This window comes from Spinacia oleracea, chromosome 2, assembly GCF_020520425.1.
Source record: "Spinacia oleracea cultivar Varoflay chromosome 2, BTI_SOV_V1, whole genome shotgun sequence".
Classification (NCBI taxonomy): Eukaryota; Viridiplantae; Streptophyta; class Magnoliopsida; order Caryophyllales; family Amaranthaceae; genus Spinacia; species Spinacia oleracea.
The window spans coordinates 67,426,096-67,439,196 of record NC_079488.1 but is presented as its reverse complement, the minus strand read 5'-3'; the positions used below and the strand labels follow the sequence as shown (position 1 = coordinate 67,439,196).

Below are 13,101 nucleotides of genomic sequence, written 5' to 3'. Positions count from 1 at the left end.
GCGCATGCTCAGTTGCCTGCGGCACCAACGTGCTTAGTGTATACTCAGTTGCACCTTGGCTACCATACCTATTGATTAAGCCTATTGATTAAGGAATAATCAAATTACGAAGAGCAAATAAATGCGAGATAAAAGAAGCAACAAAAATAACCTATTTACTTATAAAACAACGCCCGTAGAAAGGCGTGTAAAAGTAGCCCAGAATTCAAAAACAAAAAAGAAAGAAATTGTTGTGTGCTCAGCAGGCACAATGGTACAGACGCCAGCAGCGCCAAAACTTAACAAAATAATTGTTTTTGCCCTTAGGCATGGGAACACTTGAATAAAATTTTGAAGAACTTGGAAGGAAGCAAATTAGGGAGCAGCCGCATCGTCCTCATCATCAGAAGGTACAAACTCAGGGGGCGGCTGACCGAGACGCTCAGCAGCCAACACAGCGGCACTGTGTTCCAATCGCCGCTGGAACCACGCGAGATCATACTCTGGCATGTGGCTCTCCCAGGCGTGCTTCACAGCGTCCTTGGCCGCTTGCTCCCCCTGATCATAGGATTCCAGAAGACGCTCACGCAAGGTGCGAACTTGCGACCTGGCCGTCTCCAGCTCCCCCCGAAGATGCTCGGCTTCCTCAGCCGCCTCTTTGACCTGAGGGTACTCCCGCAACTGGTCCTGAAGCGTCCGTATTTCCGCCGCCGCTGTCTTGGCTTCCTCGACCATTGTCACCATGTCTTTGTCCTGCGCCAAGATCTTCTTAAGCAGCTCGGCCTTGTCAGACCTCAATGAAGCTACCTCCTTTTCTTGAAGGTCTATGGTCGTCTGCATCTGCAGGCGGACCTCTTCAATGGATTTGAACGCATAGTCGCCATGGTGGGTGGACTCAGCCACCTGAGCTTTGAGCTCCTCAGCAGTGCGCGTCTTCCAACTCTTGCAGAATTCCATGCGGCAGAACAACTGCAAAAGGAGCTACATGTTAGTAAATGACTTGAAAAGAAAAAACAAGTACAAGAAAAGAAAAACAAGTACAAGCAAAGTGGGAAATAGACTCATGTCGAGTAGGGTGGCCTGGATTGCACCAAATTGGGCGTCAGTCTTGCGGCCAGGAAGAGAAGCAACATACTCTGCGGGGACGGCCTTAAATACCTTACGGCATATAGCCACCCTATCCTTTGACGAATAGTGAGGAGTAGCGGGTACGTTCTCGTCCTCTGCATCAGCTGCGTCCTTCCCTTTGTCTTTAGCTATAGGAAAAACAACGGCCTTAGGATAACGCGGAGAGTAAGAAGAACTGCCAGAGGAGGCTCGATACGTCTGAACGACGTTCGAATAATACTTACCGCCCGATGACCTAGCTCGGCGGGCGACCTCCGCAGGAATCTGGGAACGGACGTCGGCCGGAATTCCCGAAAGAGGGTCCTCCAACTCGTCAGGAAGCCCACCAGACTTTGATTTGGACACCAAGTCCACAACCAGAGACGGCTTGTCCACGCCAATCTCATCGTCATCAGGGCGACCCCCCTCAGCAACCTTTGACTCGCCCTTCTTCACCAGACGGCGGGGTATAGGTTTGGGCTTTTTGAAGGTACTCGGAGTCTTCGAGCCAGCTGGCACGACCCTTTTCTTCAATTGGGACAGAGTCGTCCCCTTTTTCTTCCCTGACGCCTTAGCCGCGTCCTTAGCTTGCTAAATAGAAAAAAGAGCGTAAAGGACAGTCAGATATTGGGCCTCGTGATGAATTACAAGTCATTCACTGAATAGTGGCTCGTCATCAATCACAAGTCACTCACAAGATAGTGGCTCGTCATTCAAAAGGACGCCCGTCTCAAAAATGACGAGGCATACCTTATCAATCACAAGTCACTCACAAGATAGTGGCTCGTCATTCAAAAGGACGCCCGTCTCAAAAATGACGAGGCGTACCTTATCAATCACAAGTCACTCACAAGATAGTGGCTCGTCATTCAAAAGGACGCCCGTCTCAAAAATGACAAGGCGTACCCTTTCAATCACAAGTCACTCACAAGATAGTGGCTCGTCATTCAAAAGGACGCCCGTCTCAAAAATGACGAGGCGTACCCTTTCAATCACATGTCACTCACAAGATAGTGGCTCGTCATTCAAAATGACGCCGGTCTCAAAAATGACGAGGCGTACCCTTTCAATCACATGTCACTCACAAGATAGTGGCTCGTCATTCAAAAGGACGCCGGTCTCAAAAATGACGAGGCGTACCCTTTCAATCACATGTCACTCACAAGATAGTGGCTCGTCATTAAAAAGGACGCCCGTCCCGAAAACGACGAGGCGTACCTTATCAATCACAAGTCACTCACTGAATAGTGGCTCGTCATTAAAAAGGACGCCCGTCTCGAAAATGACGAGGCGTACCTTATCAAGTGCAAGTCACTCACAGAATAGTGGCTCGTCATTAAGAAGGACGCCCGTCTCGAAAATGACGAGGCGTACCTTACCAAGTGCAAGTCACTCACAAAATAGTGGCTCGTCATTAAAAAGGACGCCCGTCTCAAAAATGACGAGGCGTACCCTATCAATCACGAGTCACTTGCGAAAAAAATGGCTCGTCACCAAAGGGACGCCCGTCTTAAAATGTGACGAGGCACACCTTGGCAATTGCAAGAAAAACACTAACTTAGGGGCCCTTCATTAAAAAGTGACGAGGCCTACCTTAGCAAACACGGGTCACACGCCAAGATAACGGCTCGTCACTAAAAAAGACGCCCACTGTAGACACTGGACGGGAAAAGCTTAACTTGCAAAGACTACAACCTAAGAGAATACTCACCTTCTCCTCCAACTCGGCCTTGGCCTTCTGCATCTTGGCCTCATAGATGTCGGCCATCCAATCGGTCATGTCGCCCTTCCCAATATCCGCCGCCGATAACTTGCTCATCCCTTCCGCTGTGAACAAAATAATTCCAAAATTAGAAAAAATGAATAGACCAACGCGGGACGGCACATAATTTGGCATACAACCTCGAGTCATAGAATATCCTAAGCCTACGGCCGCTAGAAAGGCCTCATTCCGAAACTGACTAATGTGCGGCAACCACTCGGCCGGCACATGGAAAGTCTTGTCAGCGGTTAAGTGGTAAGTGTTGGCCTTGAACATGACCATTATTTGATCCCACTCCTCGGCAGTAAGGGGTGGGAGGGGCTCGTCACGGTCCATATAGTTGGCATTGCAATTCCAGCGGCTCATCCTCTCGTACATCTCTTGGTCGTCCGTGTAAAACACGACCCATCTTTTCCTCCACATATGCCATTTGCTGAGCTTATCGACCACTGTCTGGTATGTACCACGGCTGCTCAGATTGAACCACCCTTTGGCGGCACTGGGGGAACGAGAGAGGGAGACCAGATGAAAAAAAGCGTTGAAAGAAGGTTCCACGTCGTTCAGCGCACATTTGGCAATATAGCCAAAGATATCAGCCCACGAGTTGGGGGTCAGCTGGGCCACCCCAATGTTAAAACCATCTAACACTTCCACAACGAAGGGGTGTGGAGGGAATCTCATGCCGAGCTTGATGGATGCGGCATACACTGGGAATTCTCCCTCGGCAAGCAGGCTGACGGTCGAGTCCAGACCGGCCGGCACACGCATCTGGTACCCCTCCCCCACGCAGAGGTCGTCCCTCATCTGGGCCCCATGCCTGTCTAGCCACCGCATCCAGCCCATGTCTGGGTGAATCTCCGACGGAAGCAGTTGGGCCTCCTCCCGTCCTCTGGGCCTAATAGGCTGGGGAGCAGCCTCTTGCTCCTCGTCGGCCGATGGCGATGGAGCGACGCTCGACTCCCCCACTGCCTGGCTCGCTGTACCCCCTGACGAGCTTGCCGTTTGCTCCTCCACCTCGACATATTCATCGATCTCTTGAAAGAGCTCGGCATATTCTTCGTTGGCTGCCGGGGCGGTGGAAGAATATCTCTCCCTAAGGGGTGTGAATGTTTCCTCCCGCAAGCGCAGGCGCGTAGGATCTGCCGTTTGCTTGGTTCTAGCCATGCCTTCTGCATAGTGAACGAAGTACGGCTTAGGAGTGACCAACAAAGAAGAAAAAGACGCGATTGGACGTCCGCCCCGACAAAAGACGAACGGCGGAAAAATCCCAATTAAAACCTTCAAACCCTTACCTAGTACTAGGAGGCCGGCCGCTAACAAAGGGAAAAAATGACGAGGGGATAACAAAAACAAGGAAGAAAGGCGAAAACTAACCTTGAAGGATCTGTGAAGTACTTGGTGAAGAACAGGTTGAGTTTGGTGAAGAACAGGTTGATCTTGGTGAAGAACAGGTTGGGTCTCGCGGTGGCCGGAAATCGCCTGCTGGTGGTGGGAGTTCGCCGGAAATCGCCTGTGAATAGCTATGTGAAAACGAAATGTAATAAATGAATTTCACCCCCCTCTATTGAAGGAAATAATGCCCTTGGTCCAAGTATGCATTCTATGTTAAGTCTAATAAATGCGGTTCAGTATTAATTAACAAGTTAATAATTCAGTGAGATCAAGTGAGCTGAATGCCTAGCTAGAGGCCGCTTCAGTTCAAGTGGAATTAATGATATTAATCCACAGCTTACTCTTGACTGAACCCGTAGGGTCACACAAATAGTACGTAAACGGATCAAGTATTTAATGGCATTAAATACTCCATCTATGAATATTCGGAACCGACGGATCTTGGTTTCAGTGGGAGCTAAGATCGTCACAGGCAAGAAATGAATACTCCGGAAACGATGATATTGCCGGAAACGGAAATATGGATCGTATCGGAAATATGAATATTATCCAAGTCGTAGATGTTGCCGGAAACGGAAACATGGTACGTATCGGAAAATATTATTGGAAATGGAAATATTACCAGAATCGGAAATATTGCCGGAAACGGAAATATTGTCAGAATCGGAAATATTACCGGAATCGGAAAATAATTCCGGAAACGGAAATATTAAATATTTGTTCGAAACGGAAATTAATTCCGGAATCGGAAATATTAAATATTGTTCGTATCGGAAATAGATTCCGGAAATGGAAATTTAATCGGAAGCGTATCGTACGAATTAGCATCGGACGAGGCCTGCCGGACGAAGGCCCAGCACGAAGCCAGGCCATCGCCCAGCAAGCACGCACGCCACAAGCCCAGCGCGCACCAAGGCCACGGATGCGTGGGCCGCGCTGCATGGGCTGCTGCTCGCATGCGCATGGGCAGCCCTTGTGGCTGCCGTGTGTGTGTGTGAGTTTGTGCTCATGCGTGATTCCTAAAACTGCAAGAGTTAGTGTGTGATTAAATTCCTATTCCTAATTAGATAAATTAATTAAATAGAATTCATGTAGGATTCTAATTTCAATTAATTCGTATCCTACTAGGATTGCGATTCCTTTTCCATAACTCTATAAATAAAGGCCTAGGGGTCATTATTTATATACAAGTTTTTAAGTATTCAAAACTAAGATTTTTAAGCAGAAAAATCAGCCAATATTCTTGCCTACCCAACCGAAAATATTAGAACCTTAAGGGCGATTCTAGTTGGTCAATCTTAAGGCGGATCCGGACGTGCTGTGGACTATCTACGGAGGGACGACACTTGGAGTCCTAAAGACTTGTTCTTGTTCGGTTCGGGCGCAGCTAGGGAAGGCACGCAACAAAGAGTATGCATCTAAACTATGCTAAATGATTATGTGTAAATAATATGTTTCCTGGCTTTATGGTTTTTCCGCATGATTTATGAACTGTCATATGAATCATAACCTAACATCTATATATAGGGAGGGGCAAAATGGAGAAAGGTGACACGTGTCACCCCCTCAACGCCTGTCCCAAAGACGAAGATGCAAATCAAAGGTCAAGAAGCGATACCCGGAAAGTGTTTCCAGAAATGCCCTTCTTGAGGGGCAAATGTTGTGGGCAAAATTACCATGCCTTCGTGTACCAATGAGGATGCGACACATGGCACGTATTACGCCCCCTAAGCAGAAACCATACGAAGACTAGACCACAACATGGGTATCAATCTACGTATTTACAATGTATATGTATTTGTATTTAAGAATGTATAAATGGATGTAATGTACCTATACCTGAAAAGGGGCCTAGGTAGTAGGTATTCCAAGTGGTATAATTAGCACAATAGGCCCAAAAAGCCCACTATTGCCAAAAGGGCCAGGGAATTGTAAGGAGAAAGGACACATGTCCTCCTCCCATACCCTAGCCAATCATGTAAAGGGAATATTAGGTCATTCCCACAAAAACCTAGTACTATAAATAGTCCCACTTCCCTAGAAAAAGGGGTCACAATCAATACATTCAAGAGCAATTGCTGCTCTGCCTTCTCTCTACTTTCTCTCTCTATAAAAATACAATCTTGTGAAATCCTTAAAAGTTACCGGAAAACCTCCAAGGTATCTCACCGGAAAAACCCCACAACACTAATGATAACAATATTCTTAATATTGTCACTCAGTTACAACAAGGGCAATCTGTTGCTCACTACAAGCTACAAGATGGGTTGTTACATAAAAATGCAAGATTGGTAATTGGTCCTGATGAGAATCTAAGGAGCAAATTTCTGAATTGGCATCATGCCTCACCTGAGTGTGGGAATTCTGGCAGAGACATTACTTTGAAGAAGCTAAAGACTTTGTTTTCATGGAGAGGAATGACAAAGGATGTTATACAGTATGTCAGAAAGTGTCCCACTTGTCAACTTTCTAAGTATGACACCTCTGCAAAGCCTGGATTATTACAACCCCTACCAATACCTGAAGAAGTTTGGGTAGACATCTTAATGGACTTTATTGGAGGATTTCCTAAATCCAATGGAAAAGAAGTTATTTTTGTGGTAGTTGAAAGATTGGGTAAATATGCTCATTTTGTTGCCTTGTCACACCCCTATTCTGCTGTTGAAGTTGCCCAAGCCTACCTTGATCATATATTTAAACTACATGATTGGCCAAAGAGTATTGTAAGTGATAGAGATGTCATCTTCTTAAGTCAGTTCTGGAAAGGGTTATTCTCTTTGCATGGTACTGAGTTTCTCCTATCCTCTGCTTATCACCCTGAAACTGATGGCCAAACTAAAGTGGTCAACAGGTGTTTGGAGACCTATCTTAGGTGTATGTCAGTATGTGTGGGGAGAAACCCAAGGAGTGGAGTTTATGGTTGCCCATGGCTGAATGGTGGTATAATACTCATTTCCAATCTGCTATCCAACTTACCCCTTATGAGGTGGTGTACAATCAACCTCCACCTGTGTACCTACCTTATCTTGCTGGTGATTCTCCCATTGAGGTGGTAGATAGAAGTTTACAAAGAAGAGAACAGATGCTTGCGCTCATCAAGTTCCATTTAACTAGGGCCCAAGCAATAATGAAGTCACAAACTGACAAGCATAGATCTGACAGATATTTTAATACTGGTGATTGGGTGTTGCTCAAGTTGCAACCTTATAGACAGAATATAGTGCAACACAGAAGCAACCAAAAACTGGCTCCTAGGTATTTTGGTCCATTTCAGGTGGATACCAAAATTGGGAAGGTTGCTTATAAACTCAAGTTGCCTAACCATAGCAAGATCCATAATGTATTCCATGTGTCTCAACTTAAGAAGTTTCATGCATGGCACTTTACCAGTGGCTACTCAAGTTCCTATTTGGCTACAAGGCCGAGAGGAAGATCTTGTTATACAGCCAGAAGCTATACTAGACACAAGAGTGGTGCAATTCCAGAACAAGGATCAAATTCAGTACCTAGTACAGTGGCATCACTGTCCACTTCATGAAGCTAGTTGGGAAAAAGGCAAAGATTTTGTTCAGAGGTTCCCTTCTTTTCCTGTTCCATAATTGTTGCTAAGACTTGAGACAAGTCTTCTTTAAGGAGGTCAATAAGCTTGTGTTTGACTTATCATGTTGACTTTAATATTGACTTTCAGTTTTGGAGGAAAATTCTGTTATAACAGAATTCCTAACTGATTTCTTTTCTGTTATTTCTCTTCTTTGCCTTAGCTGCTTTGTGAGATTAGTTTCTCTCTTTCCTTTTAGCTTATAAATAGATTACAAGTTCCTGTAATCATTTCATTCAGAAAATTAATAAATATCTTCTTCCTTCTCTCTTCTCGATCTCTTTCCTACTCACTGTTAGTTTCTGCTAAGGTTTGAGTTCTTCAAACTCAAACTATTTGCTTTACAGTTTAAGGGTTACCCTGACTGTAACAGAAATAACAAAAAATACAACAATCATGAAAATTTTATGATGAATTTAAAAAACAATATGAAAGAACAAACAGTACAACAAGAAAGAACAAACAGTGCAACAAGAAAGAACAAACAATCGACAAGAAAAAACAAACAATATAGGTGCGTCATTTTTTGGGGTACAGCCAGAGCTGGCTGTACCCGGGTACCGCAGTTAGGGGTTATCTATCGAGATGGACCTCGTAAAAGATTTTTCATTACCGTAAAAATAAATACTCCGTGTTTCTAAATACGGGCCGTAGAACCATAACCTAGCCCAACTATGAACTGGCCTCGCCCCACCTGTCATACCTAACGAAGAATGAGTAAAACACAAATAGCAAAATTACTAGATAATGATTAGTTCTCCAATTGGCAATTGGTCCAGAAACTTTCAATACCATTTCTAAACCACCAACTTTTTTCCTTGTTTCCCGGCAATGGCGTCACCACAAAACCATCGCACCCTCTCCCTCCTCCTCCTTATCTCTCTCCTCTCCTTCACACCTTCTCAATCTCTCTCCCCGGAAAACCACCTTCTCCTTCCCAGCAATCGCAAACTCGGCAAAGATGATCAACTCTTCTGTGAGAGCTGGCGGTTTTCTGTCGAAACTAACGACGCCGGGATATGGTCTACCATCCCTTCTCGCTGCTTTGACTTCGTGAAAAACTACATTACTGGAGATCACTACTTATTAGACTCCAAAATCGTCGCTGAAGACGAGTTGGAATTCGCGAAATCCGTCAATGTTTCCGGCGACGGAAAAGACGCTTGGGTTTTCGATGTTGATGAAACTCTTCTCTTCAATATACCTTACTATGAAACTCATGGATATGGGTGAGTTTTTCTTCATTGAATAAATTTATCATTGTTTTGGGTTTTAAAGATCTTAGTTTTTAAATAATTGGAGATTGGCATATAATGATTTGATGATTATTGATGTTTATTTATCATAAAGAATTTAAGGAAGATATCTAAGAAATATTTTGTCAAGAGTTTTTTATGTGATTCATTATAGATATGGTTGCTGACTTGTTGAGTATTTTGAGATAATTGATGTTTTTAATATGGAGTACAAAATTTGATGTTTGATTATAGCCCAATTGGATTTAGTTTTTACCTGCGTATGGAAAATTGGATGCAACTTTTGGATCAATGTTGATCTTTAGTTTGGTGAAGTTACCTAATAGATTAGACTGGACTAAGTTACCTAATAGACTGGACTAAATTAAGCTGATTCTGTAGAACCAAATGCTGGAAATGGAACTTGGGAAGTTCCTTGTGTTCTATTAAAAGTTCGTGATCAGATGTTTGATTTGGTGGCTGATCCATTTTTCGAGGAGGTCATGGTCGGAAGTTCTTTATTGTTATAATGTTATGATCAATGTATTCTTGCCTTCTTTCTTTTATTTTTTTTTATTTGTTTTGCTAATGCGTACCTTAAAAGGAAGGTTAAATATTGATAGTCATGTGACCCATGTGAATGTTCTGAACTTGTTTGTGTTGATCCTTTAGTTGCAAGGAAGGTTAGACTTGGAATTAAATTTATTTATGCTGCAGGTTGTTAAGTGGTTTCTTTATGAGGATCGATTATTAGTTAAAAATTGAGGCTGTCTAATGTTGAAATGTTGTGATATGTTATGCAAGGTTGTGTCAGTTTTCAGTTATAGGATCTGTATGAGCTTGTTTCGTTTCAACTAGAGTGAACAATGAAAAAAATTTATAGTTTTCCCTGTTGATAAGTATGGAAGACTGCTGTGTTAGTGATGTGTGACATTTTGGTGAGGCTGATTTAGGATTGAAAATGATGAACAAGCTACATTTTGATTTTGAAAATGGTTATACACCATTTCAGATTTTCATTAACGCTAAAGAGTTCGAAAAGCTATCGCTTATGCAATGTTTTTTGATGGATTGGCTTGTAGAGTTGTAATATACCCTATTGCTGTTGGTGATTAATGTTTTAATAATTTTCTCTCTTAAAGAGCAAAGAGTAAAATGAAGCCTGTGCTAGCAGTGTAAATGATATCTATCATTAGTCATTAGACTCATTAACAATGGCAGTGGATGTGTGTTTCTTTATCGGACACATTTAATTGGCTAGGAATTGAAGCGTGCATATAGTGGTTTCATAATTTGCTTCTCTTCTGAGAAGTGAAGTCGCAATTTTTTCTTTTCAAGCATTGGAAACTGAAACTATGACTTCTGGTTTCGTTTGCGAAGTGTGATGCTTGTTTCCTGTTCTTGTCAAATCACTGATTCCCAGAAATTAATTCCTCTTTGTTCCAACATATAATGGTCAAGTGATCCATGCGTTCGTTAATTTGTTTATGTTGATTCTTGGTGGTTAAGTGAAAACTTCATGTGGATAGATTATAAAGTTAAGGCTTTCCTGTACTCCTATATTCAAAATTTCAAATGGGGTGATATTGTAATGCAAGGTTGTGTCATTTTTATTTTATAAAACTTATATGAGCTTGTTTGATTTAGAGCCGATTATGATTAGTATTTCTAGTTTCCCCTGTTGATAATTGTGGAAGATTGCTGTATCGTGATGTTTTGGTGAGGTTATGCAGAACTTTGCAAACAATAAAAAAAATTGCATTTAGAAAGGTGATTATACACAATTTTAGCAACCCATTTACTCTATAGAGCTTGTAAAGCCATCAATTTTTCTGACTGTTATTTAGCTATGTAGTGAACGATATTTCTGTCTCTTAATTGGCGTAAAATGAACTGTGCAATAATGATAAGATAATTTCCCTCTATGGGTACATCAGCAACGGCACGGCACGTGGATATATTTTTATTTAAGGCAGACATGTTATTGACTAAAAACTAAGGCTTGCAGAGGAGTAATGCTTCTCTTTCGTTTGGTAAAGATTTATGTTCTTCTGCTCTAAATTGTTGGGAAAATAAAACTCTAACTTCTGGTTTCGTTTGCAAAGCATCATTCTTGCTTCCTGTTTTCCACACCACTGATCTCCCCTGAAATATGTGTTTAGGGAAACTAGAATTCTCACTTCTGTTTGCTGCTATCTGATGTCAGTTGTGCATCCTACATTCCTACTCCATCTGTTTTCTTTTGCCATTTTTGGGTTCCTGAGGAATGCTAAAATTCTTTCCCTCTGTTTCGTATTGGGAACACATTCCTCTGTATCTCAACAACTTATGGTCCTATTATTGTTCAATGGCACAGGATATTTACTTACCAAAATTCATTTAAGCACAAAAAAGTCTCGGTAAACAGAATTACGCTTGTTTCTGCTGCAAACTAGCTATTCTGCTGCAGGTTATAACCAATTTGTTTCTTGCTTGTCCTTGTCATTGCTGATCTTGTTATCACATTGATTCTGATCTTATTATCAAATTTTCATGCTAGTATGCTACTGGTTTGGACAATTCAATCAGTGTTGTTTTCTGTTGCTCTTTGAAGAAACACATTAATTCTGATTTTCATATCCAAATGTTATTGGCAGTGGTGTTGATGGAGTAGATTCCCTTGGGAGACAGGAATTTCTTCTGGATAGTTATTTTATTTATTGATGTTGCTGATGATTAAGAACTGATGTTTTGTTCTGATTATCAACGGTCCCACTGTTCCTCATTATATACTCATATCAGTATATAGGAATGGTGTGAATATATGCATAAGGTGACAATAACTTAGATGATCAAATTTGCCAGCTCTAGCTGTTCGATACTTAATTCTTTCTATTCTTGCTCCCTTGCCTTGGCCTAAGTCTATGCTTACATTTCTGGTGCTTAGATCAGAGATCTTTAATGAAGAGTCTTTTGATGAGTATATGCTGCTTGGGAAATCACCTCCTTTGTCAGCAAGTTTGAGCTTGTACCAAGAGCTCCAGCGGCTCGGGTTCACAATATTTATCCTGACTGGCAGGAGTGAGCCCTTTAGAAATGCTACTGAGGCAAATCTACGGCTAGCAGGCTACAATAACTGGGAAAGATTGATCTTAAGGTATGTTTTACATTTTAATAACAATACTTGTAGGTTCTGATTATCTTGTATCCCTAATTTGGTCCATTATAATTTCTCGGTTTGGTGTATGTAATGAAATAATAGGGGACCTTCTGATAAAAGCAAATTGGCTGTTGAGTACAAGTCGGAGAAGAGAAAGGAGTTGGTAGATGAGGGTTACAGGATTCGTGGCAACTCGGGAGATCAATGGAGTGACCTGCTGGGGTATGCAATTGCACAGAGATCTTTTAAGCTCCCTAATCCAATGTATTATATTGCTTGATACTGTATTATTGCATCTCCATATTGCTGCATCCTGTATTTATCATCAGAAAAATGAATTATTTGAACTATCTTGTTACAGAAATTAAAGTTTGTCCATTTCTAATTCTCAATGAAGAACCATTTGGCAATTAATTAAAAATATTGAAAATCGATTTTTCTACAACCAGTCAGTATAATGAATCTCTATCACGAGGGTGTCTTAAAAATGTTAATACTATCTCACTCAAAAAAAAAAAAAAAAAAAAAAAAAAGTTAATACTATCAGCAAGCAGCCGGGTGATATGAGTGAAGTTCTTGTATCAAGGAAATCAGGTCAAAATAAGACGACCTTCCGTCATCCATACCCATCCTTGCCTTCTCGTCTCTAAAGCTTCTTCATCAACCATTGCTCTCCCCATCCTTGCCATAAGCTTTATTGACATAAGCTTTAGCTTGTTTGCGCATATGGTCAATAAAACGTATTGCATAAACATTATTAAAAATAACTAGTCTTCTACTCTCCTTTCAAATTTGTTTAATATTTACTAATTTTATTCTTATTTTGTCAAAGCTTGTATTTTTAATTGATTTAATCAAGGATAAGAAGGAACTTCCAGATTACCCTCGA

At 41.9% G+C, this 13,101-nt stretch overlaps 1 protein-coding gene across 1 annotated transcript; it reads left to right on the top strand.

Annotated features, from left to right (window-relative positions):
• Positions 1-8,580: 8,580 nt before the first annotated feature.
• On the top strand, positions 8,581-12,611 carry LOC110799472 (acid phosphatase 1). Its single transcript, XM_022004741.2, has 3 exons — positions 8,581-9,067; positions 12,000-12,209; positions 12,315-12,611. Exons 1-3 carry the CDS (start codon positions 8,670-8,672, stop codon positions 12,490-12,492), a joined length of 786 nt encoding a protein of 261 aa, XP_021860433.1. The 5' UTR covers positions 8,581-8,669; the 3' UTR covers positions 12,493-12,611.
• Positions 12,612-13,101: the final 490 nt, after the last annotated feature.